This window comes from Genypterus blacodes, unplaced genomic scaffold (assembly GCF_046128005.1).
Source record: "Genypterus blacodes isolate CSIRO-AG114 ecotype Tasmania unplaced genomic scaffold, CSIRO-AGI_Gbla_v1 ptg000038l_1, whole genome shotgun sequence".
Lineage (NCBI taxonomy): Eukaryota > Metazoa > Chordata > Actinopteri > Ophidiiformes > Ophidiidae > Genypterus > Genypterus blacodes.
This window is the reverse complement of record NW_027466851.1, coordinates 951,474-973,358: the sequence shown is the minus strand read 5'-3', so window position 1 is coordinate 973,358 and position 21,885 is coordinate 951,474. Positions and strand designations below refer to the sequence as shown.

The following is a 21,885-nucleotide window of genomic DNA, read 5'->3' as shown; positions in this document are numbered from 1 at the left end:
AAAGTAACATTAATGACATGTGTTTAAAATGTAATACAAATACTGTACGTTAACATGGAAGAATTAACACATAATCTGACTTTGAATGGAATCTTCTTTATTCCCTGTGTTTGTAGTCATTTCCTGTAAAAGGAAACAGGAATCGTGAAACTTGACAACAAATCAGGGACATTCTCCACTTCCTGCCCGGAACAGCGCCTTTCATTGGCTGACTTTGTTTCTCAATGTCCCGCCCATTTTCCCTTTCTAGTACCCTGATTCGACGATGTTCAAGCGACGTCCGAACAACTCGCTCGATGATTCGCTGGCTGAAAAGTGCGGGGAAATGCTGCTTCCTTGAGCCCCTCAGCCCCACACACTACGACATCACGACATCACAGCGCCTGTGAGCTAACTAAAGCTACCTGGCGCCACACAAACAATACAAGTTTAACCTGCTTACGAAACATGGATTCCTTTCATCACAATGGTAAAATGACAGAGCTGTCCGCGAAAATGGATAGGTGAGTGAGCTGCATGCATGTAGAAGGATCAACTGCTGACTTTATTGTTTTAGTTTTGAAAGTTTTATTATTGTGTAACGTCAATACAGAGACGCAGTGAGAGGAGCTCACGGCGTAACTCAGCGGCATTAATGTGACGCGTGTGAAGTGAAAACATGATGGAAGACGAGTAACCGTGTTCACTAGTGACTTCCGCACGGTACAATAAAGCCTTTCAGCGGGTTCCCTCCCGTTCAACGCCTACATACAGCCGGCATCTGTCGTCATAAGAGCTACAACACCAGGACAAACGAGAGGCGACGTTGTGGCCTGGCAGCGCCCCCTGTTGGCAGCCAGTGTTATTGAGACAAGAGCTAAAGTTGCTGCTGATGTGACTGACCTCTGACTTTGCTTTGACAGGTCTTTGGCTTTAGACAACAGGATGGAGACCTACCAGAGGTAAGAACCAGGATCAGCTGCTGGGTCTTTTGATGATGGGCTTCATCCAAACACAGCACACACACCTCCTTCAGATTCTTTAACTTGGGGAACATGGTTAATAGCATATTGCACTTCTCCTCTGTGCTGTGTACTTCTGCCACATTCTAACATCTGACTCTTGCTCTGCAGATACACAAGCAGCGCTAAGGAGTTTGCCAGACAGGGGGAGTTATCCAAAGCTCTGGAATTCTTCAGACTGGCATACGACATTCACCCGAGTCAGAAACTTGAAGGCAGAATAAAGACGTTAGAGGAACTGATGGCACAGAATGACTCAGAGAGCGAAGATGAAGAAGAGTTTGTCAATGTCAACGGCAGTGGATTAATGCTCTTTAAAGAATTATATGACAAACTGTACAGCTACCAGAGGAACGGAGTGGCCTTCCTCTACAGTCTGCAAAGAGATGGGCGCAAAGGGGGGATACTGGCAGACGACATGGGTCTGGGTAAAACCATCCAGGTCATCTCCTTCCTGTCTGGCATGTACGACTCTGAGCTGGTGAGGCACACTCTTCTGATCATGCCGGCGTCTCTCATCACCAACTGGAGCAAAGAGTTCGCCAAGTGGACTCCTGGGATGAGAGTGAAGGAGTTCCACGGTGTCAGCAAAACGGTGCGGAGCAGGAATCTAGACAGCATCCAGAGGAAGAGCGGCGTCATCATCACCACCTACCAGATGCTGATCAACAACTGGCAGCAGCTGTCATCGTATCACGGCAGAGAGTTCAGGTGGGACTACGTGATCCTGGACGAGGCACACAAAATTAAAACCTCATCCACAAAAACCGCCAAAAGTGCCTCTGCCGTTCCTGCCAAGAACAGAATTCTTCTCACTGGGACTCCGGTCCAGAACAACCTGAGAGAAATGTGGGCGCTGTTTGACTTTGCCTGCCACGGCACCCTGCTGGGCACGGCCAAAACCTTCAAGGCGGAGTACGAGAACCCCATCACCCGAGCCCGGGAACGAGACGCCACCCCGGGTGAGAAGGCTCTGGGCTCCAGGATGTCAGAGAACCTCATGGCCATCATTAAGCCCTTCTTCATGCGCAGGACAAAGGCAGAAGTGCAAAATGATAAGATGAACAAAGTGTCGGCGTGTAAAGAGGAGCAGTCAGAGATGAAGGACGGCCAGGTGTCAAACCAGAAGAAGGATGATGGAGCAAACATGCCGCATTTCACCAGGAAGAACGACCTGATTGTCTGGACGTACCTGAGCAGCATCCAGGAGGAGATCTACACACAGTTTCTGTCCCTGGACCACATCAAGGAGCTGCTCTTAACCAGCAGATCTCCTCTGACTGAGCTGTCCACCCTGAAGAAGCTGTGCGATCACCCAAGGCTGCTCACCCGGGCAGCTTTCTCTAAGTTTGGCCTGGAGGAGAACGGGTCGAAAAGCCAGGAGGACGGCGGCGACGACGACGGGGGCGGCGACATCTGCAACATTCCTGATGAAACTTTAATATCGGAGTCTGGGAAACTCACCTTTCTCTTTGAGCTGCTGGAGCGGCTCAGGCAGGAAGGGCACCGCACCCTCGTCTTCGCACATTACAGGTAAAACCGCAACACAGGGTCCAGTTTGATACGAAACTCATAAACTGAAACTCATAAAGTCCTCTTCAGCACAGAGCTCTCTGTCTCCAGCACACAAAAGTCCATCTAACCCACGATGTTTGTTTCCTCCTCCTGACGACAGGAAGGTGCTCGATATCCTCCAGCAAATCCTGATCAACCGAGGCTTCAAAGTGATGAGGCTGGACGGCACCATCACTCAGCTGGCAGAGCGGGAGAAGCGCATCTCAAAATTCCAGACTGACAAACGTTACTCCGTCTTCCTGCTCACCACACAGGTCAGGACAGCTCACACACTCCAGCTGTTGGTCAGATGTTTCACCAGTGTTTGATCGGTGTGTCTTTTCCAGCCTTGGTAGATGTATGACCTCTGTGACCTCTACTGGTTTATGTTCTGTACCAAACACTTGAGCTTGAGTCTCCTTCCTGTCTGTGTGCTGCATGCAGGTCGGTGGAGTCGGCATCACCCTGACAGGAGCGGACAGAGTGGTGATCTATGACCCGAGCTGGAACCCGGCCACAGACGCTCAGGCGGTGGACCGGGCGTACCGCATCGGCCAGACGGAGAACGTGGTCATCTACAGGCTGATCACCTGTGGCACCGTGGAAGAGAAGATCTACAGGCGGCAGGTTTTCAAAGACTCCCTGATCAGACAGAACACAGGGGACAAGAAGAACCCTTTCCGCTACTTCAGCAAGCAGGAGCTGAAGGAGCTGTTCACCCTGGAGGACACCAGGTCTTCATCCACCCAGCTGCAGCTCCAGACCATGCACTCCAGACACAGGAAGACGGATCCCCAGCTGGACGAGCACATCGCCCACCTCCACGCCATGGAGATGTTCGGTATCTCGGATCACGACCTGATGTTTTCCCTGGATGTCAATCACGATGAGCCTCCAGAGGACCAGGAGTCGCACCAATACATCGAAGGGCGGGTCCAGAAGGCTCGGGACCTGGTGAAGGCCGAGTCTGAGTTGCAGATGCAGCTGGCAGAGAGCGTGGAGTCCAGCACAGAGCCGGCCTGGCTCAGGCTGCCGGCCCAGAGCGGCACAGAGAGGTCGCACAAGACCTCATCCAGGAATCCCAGAGCCAGCGCCTCCTCCCCACAGCAAGACGGGGACCTAAACGGGTCCCTGGCTGTGTTGGACTTGGACCAGTCTGGTTCTGGTAAACGGGACAGCAACCAGCATCTGAGGAAGCAGATCATTGATTTAACTGTAGATGAAAGTATGACAGAGGAGGAAAGTACCCAAGACGAGCAGAGAGAGACGATCCTGGACTCTCCACAAGATCAGTCTGTGAAGATGGAGGGCAGGGATTTGGTGGCAGCAGGCACGTCGGTGCTGGACGAAGACCAGGACGCCTCGGTGCAGGACCAAGACCAAGAGGCCTCAGTGCAGGACCAGGACCGTGAACAAGACGCCTCCATCCAAGACCAAGACGCCTCGGTGCAGGGCCACGACCAAGAAGCGTCCATGCAGGACCAAGAGGCCTCAGTGCAGGACCACGACCAAGACGCCTCCATTCAAGACCAAGATGCCTCCGTTCAAGAACAAGACGCCTCCGTTCAAGAACAAGACGCCTCCGTTCAAGACCAAGACGCCTCCGTTCAAGAACAAGACGCCTCCATGCAAGACCAAGACGCCTCCATGCAAGACCAAGACGCCATCCTGCAGGACCAAGACGTCTCTGTGCAGGACCAGGACCAAGACGCCTCGGACCAAGAGTCCGTGGTGATGGTGGAGGCGTCTGATGCTGGTGATGCTTCTGTGCAGGAGGTGACTGAGGTGATGGAGGAGTCTCACAGTGAACTACAGCCACATAAGAGGTCACGCCATGAGATGTCTGTGGATGTGGGACGTCTTCACCTGTCTCTCCTGCAGAATAAAAGAGTCTCATCCATTCTCGGGGTGAGTTTGTGTTCTGATCTGAGTGCTGTGTTTGTCATTCATGGATTTTCTGTTCAGTTTGGCTTCATTGTTTCTTATAGGAGTCAAATTTAAGCTCCAGAGCCCAAACGTCTCCTGGAAACGAGTCCTTCCACGGGAACTTCAACCTCCAGCTGGATGACAGCGACCCGTTTTCAGACCAGGACCTGACGGAGGATCAGACAGAGGCGGAGGTGGAGAAGCTGGTGTTAAAGCTGCAAACAGAGGGCAGCTTCAACGTGGATAAATCCCTCTGTGAGAGGAACGATCCAGAGGGAAGCAGACAGGACAGCAGCCTCCACAGCTCCACACAGGAGCAGAGCGATGACGAGTCCCTCATCCATACACGGAAGAAGAAAGCCGCAGCCATTTATGACAGTGAGGAAGAGGATGTTGATGAGCAGAGGCTGACCAAGAGTCGACTGGACGACTCCATCCAGGCACTGGGAGCGTCCACGCCTAAAGCCGCTTCCTGTTCCACTCCCCGGGGGTCCAGGAGGAGCGTTGGGGGGAACACCTCGGTGGCCTCACGCCGCTCCTACATCCTCTCCTTCATGGGAAGCGGAGAGAGCGATGATGAAATGACTCCGGGCGCAGGTGAGACTTGTTTTCAAACTGTTTTACATGTGAGCTTCATTTCATCTTGGGCTGCGTGGAGAACAGAGGCACGGCGCGTTTTCGTTTCATTCGATTACCAAACTATGAAAGCTGGCATGTGTCCAAACTTCACCTCAGACGTGTCGGGACAAAAAGTTCCCTCTAGTTTTCTGCTTTTGTCTAAATCCTTTATTGGTGTTATGTTTGTTTGTAGCAGCCGTCAACACATGAAACACACACACACACACAGCGGCTCAAATGATTTGATGAAGTTTAAGTGGACAGAGTAGAGTCTTTAGTGTGCTGAGAGGAAACGTGCAGGCTTCTGAGCACAGACCGCCAGACTGCGTCGGCTCATGACATGTTGTTCATACATGTAGCTTATAGTTCACTCATTGACTGAGACTTTACACACAGGGGAGGACGAGGAGGAAGAGGAACACGAGGAGGAAGAGGAACACGAGGAGGAGACGGAAGAGGAGGAGGAGGAAGAAACGGGGAAGGGGGATAAAGAGGCAGAGGTAGAGGAAGGCGACGAGCAGGAGGGAGAAGAGGAGGAAGACGACGAGGAGGAGGAGGAAGAAGAAGAAGAGAACTCTGAGGAGTTGTTGTCCAGTCAGGAAGAGAGCGATGAGCAGTGGACGTGTGAAGATGAGCTGAGCTCCACAGAGAAGATGGAGCTCTGCACCGCCGCTCCTGCTGCCACGCCCACACAGGCATCAGCTGCCCCGCCCACACAGGCACCAGCTGCCCTGCCCACACAGGCACCAGCTGCCCCGCCCACACAGGCACCAGCTGCCCCGCCCACACAGGTACCAGAGGACTTCACTGCTTTGTTTGTTTGACTTTTGACTGTTTCTCTTTTATTGTCTTCTTTATCTCCCCTCCTTCTGATTCCATTGTGAATTCTTGTTGCAGCACCGTGAGCGGCCAGCAGGGGTCGATCAGGCTACTGTGAACTACAGCAGTCTGGTCTGTAGCGGGCGCCAGTGTTTCAGCGAGGGGAAGCTGGAAGAGGCCCTGAGCTTCTTCCTCAAAGCCATCGACATCCAACCAGGCGACCCCGAAATCCAGCTGCTGACCATCCAGCTGTACCGCCGGCTGAGTCAGCTGATCCCGGCTGCAGTCTGAGCTCGTTTAGCTCTCATGAAACCTGTATATAATGTCTGTATTCTCAATGTTCAAATAAAGTTCTCTTATAATATTCAAAACGTGATTCCTGAATCAAGTTTGTTTGCTAGAATGCCAAGTCTCATTTCTTTGATCTTTTTCTTTTCATAATAATTCCTAAACGTGAATATTGGCAACTAAGCGTTAAGCTCAAATGCAAACTGTTGCTTATCAGATGGAAAGAAGAAGAACGCAGACAAACAAACGTTAAACTGTGTGAATGTTAAGTGACGGCTGATTTACCGGCGTTTGCTTTTTTCGAGTGTATTGTAGATCAGCTCGGATCCTCCCTACAGGGAAATATGAATTATATCTGAGGGTGAAGAGCCAAGTGCGGATGTTAACATGGTGATTATAAGAGCTCACACTTGCGCTTTCGATGCAGTCAGGCAGCATCTATTACCTTATCTATTACTCCATGACAAAGTCTTGGAATATAAACCTTGGCTCACACTGAACGCACCACCAGTCTTTAGCTTTAGATTTATAGTTTCAGCCAATCAGCGTTATTCAACGGCTGATGCCCTCCGTTTGCGGATCTTCAAAGAAATTTCGTCACTCAATTTTGATGAAGTCCTGTCGGAGTTGTGACCGGAAGAGGGCGCCTGCCAGTTTAACTACAGATAAGAGTTCGCTTGATAGAAATTGACACAACACAACTTCCGGCCTGGTTAGAGTGCCTTCAAAAATAAGTCCTGTTTGCCGCTTGTGACGGAGTACTGGACAGTTTGTGACCGCCCACTAATGTTTTGTATGGACTAATGGAGCGTCCATTTATGTATTGATTATCTCTAAAAACAATAAAAAGTTGCCCTGTAAAACAAAAGTGTACTTAGACATGAAAGTAAATTTCATTTTGTGGCCTTTTTCTCTCTGAATGTTCTCTTACTTTACTTTTAATGGCTTTATTCTCCTAACATAATTCAATACACAACTTTTGCACGGAGTACTACTTAACCCTTGCAACATTCAAGTATTTCTTTATTCACATTGAATTTAAACTTGAACTTGTAATTTATTGCTTTCCTTATCAAGATATTATAACTTTGTGTGTCATTGATGTCATTTACAACTGTGACATAATTCATGATTTCATTTATGTCTCCTGTCTTAAACTACAATAATTTGTTGATGCAAATAAGAATTTAAGACAAGTCAAGTCAATTTTATTTGTATAGCCCAATATCCCAGATCAAACAAAAATGAAAATTAAATAAAAGCCCCTGTTGCACGTGCCTGAACCTGAACAATGTTTATGCCAAGTATGGAGGCGATTGGAGGATTGGTGTTCGTTGTTTTGATGGGCACTCACATACGCACTCCAATTATATTAATATTTAATCATATAAATCTTGAAGATGACGGTGTATACAGGCTTATCGATCGCGGCCGTCATTTGTTCGATTTCGCAGGGCTCTTATTTTGAAGGCCATCACAGGAATACCAAGTGAGAGTCGTTGGCTTTGTGTTCAGGGATTTCGCCACTTTGCAGGAATCGACATTTGTCTTGAACGCGATAAGGAGGACATCTGCTGAGAAGACACACGGGCGCGGCTGCTAGAGAGCCGTGGCAGAGCCGAGGCAGACACACACAAGCGCGGTTAGCTGTTAGCTCGGGATAGCTGTTGGCTCGGGTGAGCCGTTAGCTCGGGTTAGCTCGGCACATAAACAGGAGGCGTCCTGAAGCGGGACAGCGGGGCTGGTCTGGGCTTGTCTGGGCCGAGGAAGAGGAGCGCTCCGGCATGGTGTTAGCATGAAGGAGACGAGAGGGAAGGCGGCAGGAGGAAAGGAAGAAGAAGAGGAGGAGAGTTAGAGTGATTTACTATGATGAAGTTGAAGATGAAGACGAGCAGAGAGGAGCTGCTGCTTCTCTGCTGCCTGCTGCTGCTCAGCGGGAACTCAGACTGCAGAGGTGAGGAAGAGGAGTTTGTGTGTGTGTGTGTGTGTGTGTTTTCCAGGTCACTCAGTCTAATCAGCTTACACACACAGAGCGAGAACATTCCAAGTGTAAACAGCTTTCCTCCAGTCCTGAACCTTCAGGTACCACATCTGCTCCTCTGAGGGGCAGAGGGCAGAACCCTGAGGGAACATCTGGGGAGAACTTCCTGTGTTAGACTGCAGCCAGGTGTTTGTCATAGGAAGACGAGTGTGACCTGAGCTGCACCCTGGTGCCTCTGAGCAGAACCATCCACAGGTTCCTGATGGCTCTGTAGCGTTTCGGACAAGGAGAAAAACCACAGATGATAAAGGGGAGTTCCAGGTCCCCTGATATAAAGATCCTAATAAAGACCTGGTGCCCTCTGGGGGAGGGAGGAGCTCTGTAGAGCCTTCAGCAGAGCATCGAGCTCCTCTTACCTGCTAAATAACCAGCAGAACTTCCCCAGTAAAGATCAAAGGTCACATGGACACGAACAATGACATGAAAGAACCTAAAGGAAACTTCCTGTAACACATCTGAGCTGAATACATGTTTGGAGAGTTTCACTATAGGACTGAACCATCTGCACAGCTCTATTGATCTAAACCAGGTATTATATGAGATGCTGACCGGCAGCATGACCTCAAGAGAACATATTCAGTGTTACGTGACGTTGTATTGCATTGAGTGCAGCTTTACCACACAGAGGGAGCAGAGTGATGATGTCATCCTCTGAGTGTCTGACCTCAGCTGACCTGATACACACTGAGAGCTACGGAGATGAAGAACACACACACACACAGAGCAGCTAGAGGACACCACTCACTGAGGGGAGTCACACACACACACACACACACACACTGTCTAACACGTGAGTCAGTGTGTGTGTGGGTGGGGGGTGAATGATGTCATCTTTAATCTCAGACATCTGGAGAAAATCAAAGCCTCCAAAAAACCAAAACTAATCAGCACTGATCAATAACAAACCTCAGTACATTCTGACCACAAACCAACATGCAGAGCAGACAAGGCTTGACTGATAAGTTGTGAGCCTGACACATAATGAAGAGATGAGAGGTTTTGATTGGTTGAATGAAACAGTGACAGTGGACGCTGTGAGTTGGTTGGTTGAGCAGCTGTTCAGCTCCACTGAGACCCTCTCTCCCTACTGCAGCCCCCTGTCCTTGGCGGGAATGAATCCTCTGTGTGTGTGTGTGTGTTCTGTCTTTGGTATGTTGTAGTAATTTCATGTTTCTGAGCTTTACAAAGTCAGCCTTGCGTCTGGTTTGGTTTTCAGTGCTAATAAAGACTCTTAAAGTGAAACACCGGCTGTTGGACTGAAGCTCTTGATCTTCAGCTGCTTGATGAACTGTGTGTGTGTTACAGGTTATTGATCGGTGTTCATTGTGATTGCTTATTGGTCATTTGTTGGTGGCCTTTTTTGTCCCACAGACTCCTTCTCCCAGCAGACAGCACACCTCTCCTCTTACCAGCTGACGGTCCCTCGGCCAATAGGAAGCAGGCAGAGGCGGGATGTTGAGAGCTCACCGCCCAATCAGGTGCTGTGGTGTTATTTTACGTTTATCTTTTGTCATACACACACGCACGCACACACACTCAACACACACACACACACACACACACACACACACACACACACACACACACACACACACACACACACACACACACACACAAACACTCACATTCACATGCCTGCTAAATGAGTCAGAGGCTGCAGTGACTTTGGAGTTTTTTCCGGTAGAGTTTAGTGAGTAATAATCTCTCTCTCTCTCTCTCTCTCTCTCTCTCTCTCTCTCTCTCTCTCTCTCTCTCTCTCTCTCTCTCTCTCTCTCAGGTCTCTTATTCCATCAGTGTGGATGGACGTGATCACATCGTTCACCTGCAGAAGAACAAGTGAGTCTACACTTTCTCTCAGTTTGAACAAACAAAACAAACATCCCAGTAAATGTAAAGCTTAAAGTCAACTCCTAAATAAGATCTGACCAATCACAGCTCCTCTTTTCAGCTCCTCATCCGTTAATGACAGTGATTAAAATAGAAACTATGTAATAAATCAGGAAACAAAAGAATTGTAACTCAAAGTGAAGATGAGCAGCTTTTAAAAAGGAGCCGGAGTTTAAATGTATTAATTTCTTCAGACTGTCTCCATCAGCAGGATGCTTGATCTAATCTGTGTTGATAGAAACTAAGTAACCTCAGAGAACACACACTGATACACGGTGTGTTCACTGACCCTCTGCTATCAGCCTGTGCCAGCCGCCGCGCGCGTGTGGAGGATGTTTAAGTGTGTAGAGTGAGATAGAGCTGAAGGTCACAGCTCAGTCTGGGTCTGTATGTGAAGAACAGAGGAGGAGAAGGAGAGGATATACTCTGCCCACAGCCTATGGTTACTATGGTAACTTTAGTCCCTTCACTCAGCTCTGTGATCAGCTGCTGAACAATGTTGATTAGAGACCAAACGTTGCTTGTGACTCTGTGACACACGTCTCACACACACACACACACACACACACACACACACACACACACACACACACACACACACACACACACACACACACACACACACACACACACACACACACATCATGTCAGGGTTTTCATCGGCCAAAACTAAAGCACCAAACCAACCTGAGACGCTGCTGCTGTGATTTCTTTGCAGGTTGTTGCTGCCTGCAGACTTCACTGTTTACTCCTACAGCCACAACGGCTCACTGCGCTCAGCAGCGCCACCTGTGCAGGTAACACACACACACACACGCGCGTGCACACACGCACGCACGCACACACGCACGCACACACACAAACACACACAGAGATAGCCATTTAGTTTATTGTGACAAGTTTCTCTTATGTACAGGGGCATGCTGGGAGTCCTGAATGCGTGTGTGTGTGTGTGTCTCCGTCTCTCTCTCTCTCTCTCTCTCTCTCTCTCTCTCTCTCTCTCTCTCTCTCTCTCTCTCTCTCTCTCTCTCTCTCTCTCTCTCTCTCCCTCTATCATGTAGTTGATAATTCTTCAGAAGTTAACAAACTGTTGAATATTATTCTTGAGAAACATTTTGTAAAGTTTTAAAAACATCAATTGTTCTTTGAGGAACCACTGCTGAACCGCGACGTAAGGGGGGGGGGGTGCTGACTGCTGACTGCTGAGAAAAAGAGGGGCAACTTTGAACATCCTCTGCTGACCACATATAAGTCAGTCTGGGAAACAACACACACTTCCTGTATCACTCCCTCAGGGGCTTATGAAACACTTCCTGTGTGCCTGTGTGCCTGCGTGCGTGTGTGTGTGTGTGTGCGCACGCGCACGCGCGCGCTCCCTCCCAGTCAGCTGATTTTTGCCACACAGTTTTTGCTCTGTTGGCTGTTTTCATTCAGGTCCTCACATTACACAGATACCATTTCACTTTTACTACAAAGACCACTGCTGCTGACGACTGTTCATATGAATGCTGTTACTGCGGATACTTCCACTGTTACTACAACTAAATCAGTGTAACCAGGAAACTATGCCTCACTTGTCCTGTTACGACCTTTCGTAGTACTGATACTTGTAGTTTGGGTCAGGAGATGTCTGCCATCTGCTGGTGTGTGTGTGGTTCTGCAGCCTGTCTAACTTAATGTCCCTATGCAGGCGTTTACATTCAAACGGAGTGTGTGTCTACAGATGAACTGTATGGATTATCCTTAGACATCATGGTCATGCTGGTCCTCATGCTGGTCCTCATGCTGGTCCTCATACTGGTCCTCCTCAGTCCACATGTTTGGTTGTTTGTGTGTTGTAGAACCACTGTCACTATCAAGGTCACGTCCAGGACATGGAGGGCTCCTCTGTGGCTATGAGCATCTGCAACGGCCTCAGGTAACACACACACACACACACACACACACACACACACACACACACACACACACACACACACACACACACACACACACACACACACACACACACACACACACACACACACACACACACACACACACACTTACTGTACTTTCACACACATTCACAGAAGAACAGAGACTCTATTCACTTCATATCTACTGTCTCCCCCCCACTGTCTGTCTCTGTCTTGTCAAGGACAAACTCACTCTCCTATTTATGTTCACCTCACAGATGTGTGTGTGTGTGTGTGTGTGTGTGTGTGTGTGTGTGTGTGTGTGTGTGTGTGTGTGTGTGTGTGTGTGTGTGTGTGTGTGTGTGTGTGTGTGTGTGTGTGTGTGTGTGTGTGTGTGTGTGTGTGTGTGTGTGTGTGTGTGTGTGTGTGTGTGTGTCAGATGTCAGATGTCCACCCTGCTGTCCTAATCTGTGTGTTACTGCGGTTAAGAATAACACACACTCACATGAATGCCTTACTTGTGTCCATCCACTGTGTCTCAGTTAAAGGACCCTGAATGTGTCATCCTCAGTTTTACCTGGTATTTATGTTGCTATGGCATTAATGGTTTGTTACTAGGGCGGTTGCCGTGCCCGCTAAGAGCTGCTCAGTAAATGCCTGTTTTTCCACGGTTGTTAGAGTGGCTTCTGTTGTTGTAGAGACAAATATATGAATTCTCTCTCTCTCTCCCCCCCCCTCTCTACCCCTCTCTGCCCCCTCCCTCCCCCTCAGAGGAGTGCTGCATCTCTCTGACGACAGTTATGGGATCGAGCCTCTTGACTCCGCCCCCGAGCAGCACCTTGTGTACCGTCTGCAGGATGTGACATCACAGCCGCGTGAGTGTGGAACGCCACACTTTGGCCACGCCCACAGCAATATGAGCACAGAGCACCATCAGCACCACGCTGAAGAGATCCACCACAAACAACACAGCAGGGTAGGATCTCACACACACACACCCACACACACACACACACACTCACACACACTCACACACTCACACCCTCACACACTCTCACACTCATGCCTGCTGATGTGCTCTGGTGTTGTTGTGTTCCAGATGAAGCGAGCTGTTCTCTATCGGACTCACTATGTGGAGCTGTATCTGGTGGTCGACAATGAGCGGGTGAGAGAGTGATGATGTATAGATGTGTAGATCTATAGATGTGTAGATGTCGTCTATATGGAAGATGTGAACAAAACCTACAAATCGATCATTTTCCCCTCCAACTGTATGGACGTATTCATACTAAACAGTGACTGACCAATCACATCCTTGTTGTCAGATCATGGGCGGGGCTTCATTAATGTAAAGACCAAACATGAATCTTTACATGGTCGTGTTCCTTCTGTCTTTCCTCAGTTTAATTACATGAACAGGAACGAGACAGCAGTGACAGAGGAGATGGTTCACCTGGCTAATTACATAGACAGCGTGAGTACACACACACACACACACACACACACACACACACACACACACACACACACACACACACAAGCACAGTTTTAGAAATTGGACTCATAACTAAGATGAGTGGTATGCATACTATTAGGTTCACTACTTATCAGTCAAGCTCTGAATTTCCTTTATGAAATGCCTTAACATTGTGTGTGTGTGTGTGTGTGTTCAGATGTACGTGCAGATAAATGTGCGCGTGGTCCTGGTGGGTGTGGAGATCTGGAACCAGCAGAACCTAATCAGTACTGAGGGATCAGCGGGAGAAGTGCTGAGTCGCTTCACACAGTGGAGAGAGAGACAGCTGGCCACCCGCCGCCGCCATGACTCAGCACAGCTCATCCTGTCAGTACCCACACACACACACACACACACACACACACACACACACACACACACACACACACACACACACCCCTTATTACTCAGCCTGCCTGGAAAACACACTCACACTCTTACTCATGCATACACATATAGAAGATGATGATGTGACAATGAAGGCATGAGTGGTGATGATGGGGAGGAAGATGATGAAAGTGTTTATGATGAAGGCAACTATTATCATTGATGATGATGACGGTTGCTCTCCACAGGAAGAAGAGTTTTGGAGGGACAGCAGGAATGGCCTTTGTCTCCACTGTCTGCTCCAGAAGCCACGGGGGCGGGATCAATGCGGTATGCTACTTCCTGCTCTCTTCTCATTGGCTGATCCTTCCCCCGATCACTCTCAGGTCTATAACCTTTAACTAGACAACTCAACACTGGACTCTGTGTGTCTCTCTCTCTCTCTCTCTCTTTCTCTCTCTCTCTCTCTCTCTCTCTCTCTCTCTCTCTCTCTCTGTCTCTCTCTCTGTCTCCTTGTCTCTCTCTCTCTCAGTTCACCACTAACAATGTTCCCTCCTTCGCCTCCATCGTGGCCCATGAGCTCGGTCACAATCTGGGAATGAACCACGATGACAAACGACCGTGCAGCTGCCCCGTCTCTGCCTGCATCATGAACTCTGGAGCCACGTAAGACACTCACACACTTGCATACACATCACACACGCGCACACTCAAACTTCTATGGCGTAATGCTCCTCCTCCTCCTCCTCTCTGCAGTGGTTCCAGAAACTTCAGTAGTTGCAGTGCTGATGACTTTGAGAAGATGCTCCTGGCGACGGGGGGAACGTGTCTCCTGAACGTCCCGCGGCCAGATGAGGCCTACAGCGCCCCCTACTGTGGGAACAGACTGGTTGACGTGGGAGAAGAGTGTGACTGTGGCTCTGAAAAGGGGAGTAGAGAGACACTTTGATGAAATTAGCTCTTTTACTTTCCTGATATTGTAAATAATAATATTATTGGATAATAATTGTGTGTGTGTTTGTGTGCAGGAGTGTGAACAGGATCCATGTTGTGAGTATCAAACCTGCAGGCTGAAGGCTGGAGCTCAGTGTGCGTTTGGAGAATGCTGTAAGAGCTGTCAGGTACTGAAGGCTCCATGGGGTCGTGACCTTTAGGCTCAAACAAGTCTGCTGGGCATTTTACCAAACTTCACTATTTCAAATCCTTATTATCTCTGTATGATTATAAAAGGAAATTAATAATACTAAAAACTTTCATTTACATTGTGTGTGTGTGTGTGTGTGTGTGTGTGTGTAGTTCATGCCTGGAGGAGCTGTGTGTAGGTCCAGCACAGATGAATGTGATCTTCCTGAGTACTGTAACGGCACCTCCTCCTTCTGCCAGAGCGACGTTTTTATTCAGGTAAACACATAACAACAACAACACACATACACACACCTTTAATTTGTGTCATATTCTGAAAATCTGAATATTCAGAAAAATTTGTTTTCAGAAAGTGTTGATCACAGAGCTGAGTGAAGGAACTAGAGTTACCATAGTAACTATAGGCCATGGGCCCAATATGTCCTCTACATTTCCTTTTTTGTTCACCAGCTCCTCTGCTGCACAGCTCCCTTTGCTCCACGTCTTTGGACCCTCAGACTTCTCCACTCTGTCTCTCTGTCCTCTTACTCTGCTTCAGCTGTATTTTCTCTCGTTCAACACAAAACAAACACGCCATGCTCCTGGAAACATTTATCACCCCCAACCAGGACATCAGACAGAGACCTCATGTCCTACATAACTACGGAGACACAAAGTCTCTTCATGTTACAGATTGATGAGTTACTTCTTTAGATAAGATAAGATAACATAGTACTGTATTATCACGGGGGAAATTTGGGAAACAGTTGCAGTACGAAATGGAGAAATACACATCTAGTGCATAAGATACAAACAGAATGTGCAGAGCTGATATGGACAAATAATCTCAATACATCCGACTATACAACCGACGCGTATGGAATATATGATACACAACAAATATGTGTCGTGCAATTGTGCAGTGATAGAAATGGGGGGGGGCTGAGGTCACTATGTCACCACTGTCAATCTCACTGTGTGTGTGTGTGTGTGTGTGTGTGTGTGTGTGTGTGTGTGTGTGTGTGTGTGTGTGTGTGTGTGTGTGTGTGTGTGTGTGTGTGTGTGTGTGTGTGTGTGTGTGCAGAATGGACAGCTTTGCAGGAAGCAGCAGGCCTACTGTTATAACGGGAAGTGTCAGCATTATGACGAGCAGTGCCAGGCCATATTTGGAGCCAGTAGGTTTCACACTTGACACTGGTTTAAAACAACCCAAGGTCACATTCTTTGACCCTGACATAACTCCTCCTCCCCCTCAGAGGCGAAGGCTGCCCCTGATATCTGTTTTAAAGACGTCAACAGTAAAGGAGATCGCTTTGGCAACTGTGGCTACCAGAACTATGGCTACAAGAAGTGTGAGAGCAGGTAACACACACACACACACACACACACACACACACACACACACACACACACACACACACACACACACACAATGATGGTATCACATCCTCCTTCTCTCAATGTCTGTCTCTCTGTCCGTCTGTCACTCCCAATCACCATAGAAACGCTCAGTGTGGGAAGCTGCAGTGCTCCAACGTTCCGCAGGCGTCTGTGTTTGGTATCGCCATTGCCGTCATCATCACCAGGCCGACCGCGGGCACCGAGTGTCACGGGGTGGACTTCATGCTGGGCTCAGATGTCCCAGACCCGGGCATGGTGAACGAGGGCACCAAGTGTGGAGAGGACAAGGTGAAGAGGGGAGGAGAAGGGGAAGGAGATGAGGGGGGAGCAGGAGGAGGCGAGCAGGAGGGAGTGTACAAACAGCTGATGGTTTCTTCTTCTCTGGTTTCTTCAGGTTTGTTTGAACTATGAGTGTCGCAGCTCTGAAGTCCTGAACTACGACTGTGACATAGAGAAGAAATGTCATGGACATGGGGTGAGACCTGTCAGCCTACCTTTCTGTCTGTCAGCCTGTCTGACTCTCTGTCTGACTGTCTCTCTCTTGCTGTCTGTCTCTTAGGTGTGTAACAGTAACAAGAACTGTCACTGTCACAACGGCTGGGCTCCGCCTTTCTGTGATATCAAAGGTTACGGTGGCAGCATGGAGAGTGGCCCTACATGGAATGGTAGGATGACCTTTGACATCTGACACCTTTTTCTGATCACTGATCACTGAACATTCTTCAACATTCAGTCTTAGTGTCATTTTCAGTCTTGGAGTCAAATGTGTATGTAAGTCACACACACACACACACACACACACACACACACACACACACACACACACACACACACACGCCCCTAAATCCCTGCCTGGACTGGATGGGGTCCAGTGGGCCTGTAAAGCCCTTTGAGACATTTATGTGATATTGGATGATGCAAATACATTTGATTGATTTGATTGATTGATTGATTGATTGATAGACTGCCTGAACCTTTGTAGGATTTCTTTATCATTTTACTTTATGGAGGTCGGCATGTAAGTTGTGGACTTCCTGTATGAAAGTAATCAGGTTTCTCTCATACTGAAATAATGTAACAACAATATAGATTAAGTCTAATTACAGATGAGATTACTATATTATTAATTATTGCAATATTGAAGAAATGTGTGTGTGTGCCTGTGTGTGTGTGTGTGTGTGTGCGCGTCCACAGATAAGGACACGTCGGTCAGGGACGGTCTTCTGGTTTTCTTTTTCGTGGTTCTTCCTCTGCTGGCTTTGGGTGCGTTTGTTTTCTTGCGCAGGAACGAGCTGCTGCGGCGACTCGGTCTGAGCCGCAGGAAACGCTCACAGGGATACCAGTGAGTCCAAACACACCCAAAGCTCAATATGGCCACACAATCACTTTACTTTCCTAACAATCCCACATGCTCACTTCCTGTTCTCAGGGCTGATGGCGGAGCTGCAGTCAATCCCAGCAGAACTCCGCCTCCCAGAGCACAGCCGCCATCTGTTACCCGTGGCAACAGCAACAACATCGTCAAAGACGGGGTGAGTGTCTCTGTACGAGTGTAAAATATGTGTGTGTGTGTGTGTCTGTGTCTGTGTGTGTGTGTGCTGACCCTGCTAAAATGATTTAATGAATTAAAAAAAAGAATTAATGAGAATGAATTTATAACAATTTAACATTTGTCTGTATACACACTCACACTCTCTTACAAACACACACACACTCACACACTCAGGTTGAGTCTAATATGGAAGGTTTGGGTAGATACTAGTATTTGTGTTTAGTTTACATAATACAGTAATATAGTTTACAAATGTTTTAATATTTTATCATTTATGCCAGAAATCAGTTAAATTGCTGTATATACTGGTTGATTAATCAACTACAGCAGTAAATAAGTTAAAAGATGTGATAGTTGTCATTATTATGATTGTTATTAGTTAATCGTTATGTGTCCTCAATCTGTAGACAAGCTGGTTAATGAACTACTAACCAACAAGATTCATGTTAAATCAACTTAGTGAATGAATGGTTAGTTGACCTTGTTGCTTGGTGACCAATGACTCGATCAGTCAGTTAACTGCTCAGTGTGAATGTTGCCATAGTTAATATGAACTAACAAGTTACTGAGTCTTAACCAGCCTCTCTTCTCTCTCCATGAAGCACAACGCTCAGTTACTCCCCCCACAGGAGGTAAAGCGCTACTGCTACTCACAGCTCTGCACCACTCTGACTGTAGGACTGTCTGTAGGATTGTCTGCCTGTCTGCCTGCCTGCCTGCCTGCCTTCCTGCCTGCCTGCCTGCCTGCATGCCTGCCTGCCTGTCTGCCTGTCTGTCTGTCTGTCTGTCTGTCTGTCTGTCTGCCTGTCTGCCTGTTTGGCCTTTAGGTGGCGCTGTTTGTGTATTTCATGTTTCCCAGTGACGTTTGCCTTGAGTGATCCGGTGTAATGTCAGAAACAGCACCATCTAGGGCCTGTTTAGGGATTTGTGGGTGAATTAATTCGAGGTCTTCACCCTGCAGTGACCTGTTGAGACGTCCTTCCTCTCTCCCTGTGTGTGTGTGTGTGTGTGTGTGTGTGTGTGTGTGTGTGTGTGTGTGTGTGTGTGTGTGTGTGTGTGTGTGTGTGTGTGTGTGTGTGTGTGTGTGTGTGTGTGTGTGTGTGTGTGTGTGTGTGTGTGATCAGGTGGTGGAGACCAGCAGGGCAGCTAATACCTACTCTCTGAGGCCGCCTCCTCCTCCTCTGTAAGAGACGCAGCTCACCTCCCGTCTGTCTTTTCAAGGAACACACCGACATTCTGGTAAACTTGTTCTTCTTCATCTTCCTCTTCCTCTCTCAGGAAACCCAAACCTGCCGCAGCTCAGCCTCTGGTGCCTCAAAGACCCGCCCCTGCTCCGCCCATCTAACCTACCGCAGAGCAGACTGATCTGCCAGAATGGCCCCGCCCACAACTCCCAGACCATAACCACTCTCCTCCTCTTCACCTTCAGAGCTGGTTACCTGGCAACAGCAAAAAAACTGTCCAATCCTCACCTCAAACTCCAGCAATTGTGGGCTGGAGGGCACTGCCGCTCTGCACTGCACTGAAACAACATTAATAACCCATTTGGACCACACAGGGGATTTACTGAGACTAAAAGGAACCCACCCGACTGAAACCAACTCAAACAACCACTCTCCCTCCCTCTCTCTCTCTCTCTCTGTTTCTCTCTTTCACCCTGTCTCTCTCTCCCTCTCTGCACTGCTGCCGTCTGATTGCACCTCCCCTCTGCTCAGCACTGTCATATAGGAATGTAATGCACCCTTCCTGTGTGGGGTGTGCTTGTTTTTCTCACCTGACTCACTTGGTGCTCTCTTCAGAATTGTAAACACACTGTATGCAGTGTGGCGCCCCCTGTTGGCTCGAGCTTGTATGCATTGGCGCACTGTGACGTCTCAAACACTGAAGCTCAGCGGTCACACAGGTGGACACACAGGGTGGTTACCTGCCACGGAAAAACACGCAACCAAGCATCAAATTGTAAAATGTATTTGTAGTATGGAATTGACTTAGGAAGTTGGGTCTTGTTCCCATCAACAACATCTGCAGTTTGTTTAATTACTTGTATTGGATTGATCAGATATTTGCGGACATTGGACAGTTAAGCAAGAATATGTGAGAGTGATGAAGCAGCGATATGAGACGTACAAGCCCCAGGAGACTAAATCACTATTCAGCCTCTGACAAACAGAAAGGAGAACCCCAACGTCTGTCGCCCACACGTGACCACAGGGGACTCACACGACTCTAATGGCGAATGTTACCACAACCAGGAGGACTAATCAGGAGCGTCTATCACCCTGATTGCGACTAATCAGGAGTATCTATGACCCTGACAACTCCCAATCAGTCAGCCAGAACTAAAGAAGCTCCTCAGTTGAGTGGTGAGACTTTTTGAAGTCTTTACCACCAAGTCTAGTGGCTTCAGAATCAACTTTCCTAGGACACCAGGACTTGGATGACTGAGAACCTTCACGGAAAAATATGCGCAATAAATTGGAATGGAGCACTGAGGCCTGCAGTCTGAACTCGCCTGAGGCTGGACTGGAGGGTTTAAAGGGTTTAGGTAGCGATCAGGGCTAATCTGTGCCAATATCCGCCATCTTCAAATGTCATACAATTGTATCGTCTACATTTTCAGTCACAGTTTGGTTCTGAGCAGGCTCCATGTTGGTCAATCTTAAAGCAGCACGATGTAATATTGCCCCCTCTAGCGGTGTATTTTGGTAATTTTACTCTGTCACAAACCCCTGACGCGGTCCTGACGCTCTGGATAAAGCGCTGCAGCAAACGCACCACAGAATTCCACGTTAGCTGAGAGTGACTGAGATATTAGCTTGATGTTTGTACGTCAGGACTGTTTAACGGTCGCTTCTGCAGGCTGTCGGTATAAAAGCTTGGTCTGGAGTCTTTCCTAGCACCGAGTCCAGACCGGGCTCAAGAGATAGTCCACTTTATTAGCCAATGATTGTATGTTGGACAGGAGGACAGTCAGGTTGTTAGCCTGGCGCGGCTAACAGCTAGTGGATTCGCCATTTAGCGCCCAGAAACAAACAGATGGCTGCTTTAAGATCCTTCATCTGAACGAGCTTATTAAAGAGGGTTTTCTTTTAAACAAAATATTCAGGAATCATTTAGCAAATCAGAAGCAGAAATCTGTTTGGTTTGAGTTAAATTGAGTTTTTAAATATTTTATTCACATCAAACTTTTATTTAGTTGTTTTTGAAAAGTTATTTAGTTGTCTTAAAAAAATATACAATACATTTTTAATCAGCTGTTATACAAACAAATGTTTCTGCAAAGTTACCTTACCTGGGAATGTTCTGGTTCTAAGAACGTTCCCAGCACGTTTCCCTGAGTTCACAGCAAGGACACACAGGGGACATGTCTCCTGCGGAACAGTCACATCTCTGACATGTTATGAGGACGTTACTGATGTTTGATCATCCTTTGTTGTTCCCTTTACGTTACATCATACCTATGAGGTGACATGTTGACTACAATAACTATAAATACAGAAATGACTGAACAGGGTTACATAAAGGGCGACGTTATCAAATCATTCTCTTCAAATTTAAGATGAAGTGTATAAAGTAAATTATAATTCATCAAATAATCTCTCATGTTTCAGGATTTTGAAGTTACACCACAACGTCACCTTGTCACAGCCAAGAGACCTCATGTTTGTTACGTTTGAATATGGTGTGTGTGTGTGAGTGAGTGAGTGATTGATTGATTACTGGACAGCTAACATCTAATCTCTCCATTACACAAATGATCAACATGGCAACCCAGACATTTTGTTGTTTTTCGATATAATTTTTGTTTTATTTTGTTTTTTTTGTTACATTGGATTTATTTGCAAATATATAATTGTTATCTGTGGTAATTCAACATGTGGCAATCAATTTTATTTGATTAAATATTGCTGTGTCATGTAAAACATTTGTGTTTG

The 21,885-nt window shown here is 47.6% G+C and overlaps 2 protein-coding genes across 3 annotated transcripts; both read left to right on the top strand.

Moving 5' to 3' along the window:
* Positions 1–357: 357 nt before the first annotated feature.
* ercc6l (excision repair cross-complementation group 6-like) lies at positions 358–6,263 on the top strand. The gene is made up of 8 exons (XM_076147610.1): positions 358–503; positions 903–941; positions 1,113–2,534; positions 2,677–2,830; positions 3,000–4,463; positions 4,544–5,078; positions 5,496–5,890; positions 5,997–6,263. The coding sequence occupies exons 1-8, from the start codon at positions 448–450 to the stop codon at positions 6,207–6,209; spliced, it is 4,278 nt and encodes a 1,425-aa protein (XP_076003725.1). The 5' UTR covers positions 358–447; the 3' UTR covers positions 6,210–6,263.
* Positions 6,264–7,694: 1,431 nt separating this feature from the next.
* LOC142996542 (disintegrin and metalloproteinase domain-containing protein 9-like) lies at positions 7,695–21,875 on the top strand. 2 transcript variants are annotated; one of them, XM_076147493.1, is made up of 24 exons: positions 7,695–8,160; positions 9,619–9,725; positions 10,025–10,083; positions 10,853–10,931; positions 11,976–12,052; positions 12,804–13,008; positions 13,132–13,197; positions 13,435–13,506; positions 13,706–13,875; positions 14,124–14,205; positions 14,408–14,541; positions 14,632–14,804; positions 14,905–14,996; positions 15,172–15,276; positions 16,082–16,172; positions 16,254–16,359; positions 16,500–16,686; positions 16,793–16,873; positions 16,958–17,063; positions 17,593–17,740; positions 17,828–17,930; positions 18,553–18,582; positions 19,075–19,133; positions 19,229–21,875. In XM_076147493.1, exons 1-24 carry the CDS (start codon positions 8,073–8,075, stop codon positions 19,293–19,295), a joined length of 2,487 nt encoding a protein of 828 aa, XP_076003608.1. In that variant the 5' UTR covers positions 7,695–8,072; the 3' UTR covers positions 19,296–21,875. The 2 variants fall into 2 exon arrangements, with proteins under 2 accessions (XP_076003608.1, XP_076003609.1); XM_076147494.1 differs by lacking the exon at positions 18,553–18,582 and having other exon boundaries at positions 7,696–8,160.
* Positions 21,876–21,885: the final 10 nt, after the last annotated feature.

Excerpts from the sequence above, each read along its gene's own strand:
- ercc6l (XM_076147610.1), top strand. The coding sequence starts at position 448 with ATGGATTCCTTTCATCACAATGGTAAAATGACAGAGCTGTCCGCGAAA. Across the intron at positions 4,464-4,543 it reads GAGTCTCATCCATTCTCGGG|GAGTCAAATTTAAGCTCCAG; the intron begins GTGAGTTTGTGT and ends TGTTTCTTATAG. Across the intron at positions 5,891-5,996 it reads CAGCTGCCCCGCCCACACAG|CACCGTGAGCGGCCAGCAGG; the intron begins GTACCAGAGGAC and ends TTCTTGTTGCAG.
- LOC142996542 (XM_076147493.1), top strand. The coding sequence starts at position 8,073 with ATGATGAAGTTGAAGATGAAGACGAGCAGAGAGGAGCTGCTGCTTCTC. Across the intron at positions 16,360-16,499 it reads TACAAGAAGTGTGAGAGCAG|AAACGCTCAGTGTGGGAAGC; the intron begins GTAACACACACA and ends CAATCACCATAG. Across the intron at positions 16,874-16,957 it reads AGAAATGTCATGGACATGGG|GTGTGTAACAGTAACAAGAA; the intron begins GTGAGACCTGTC and ends TCTGTCTCTTAG.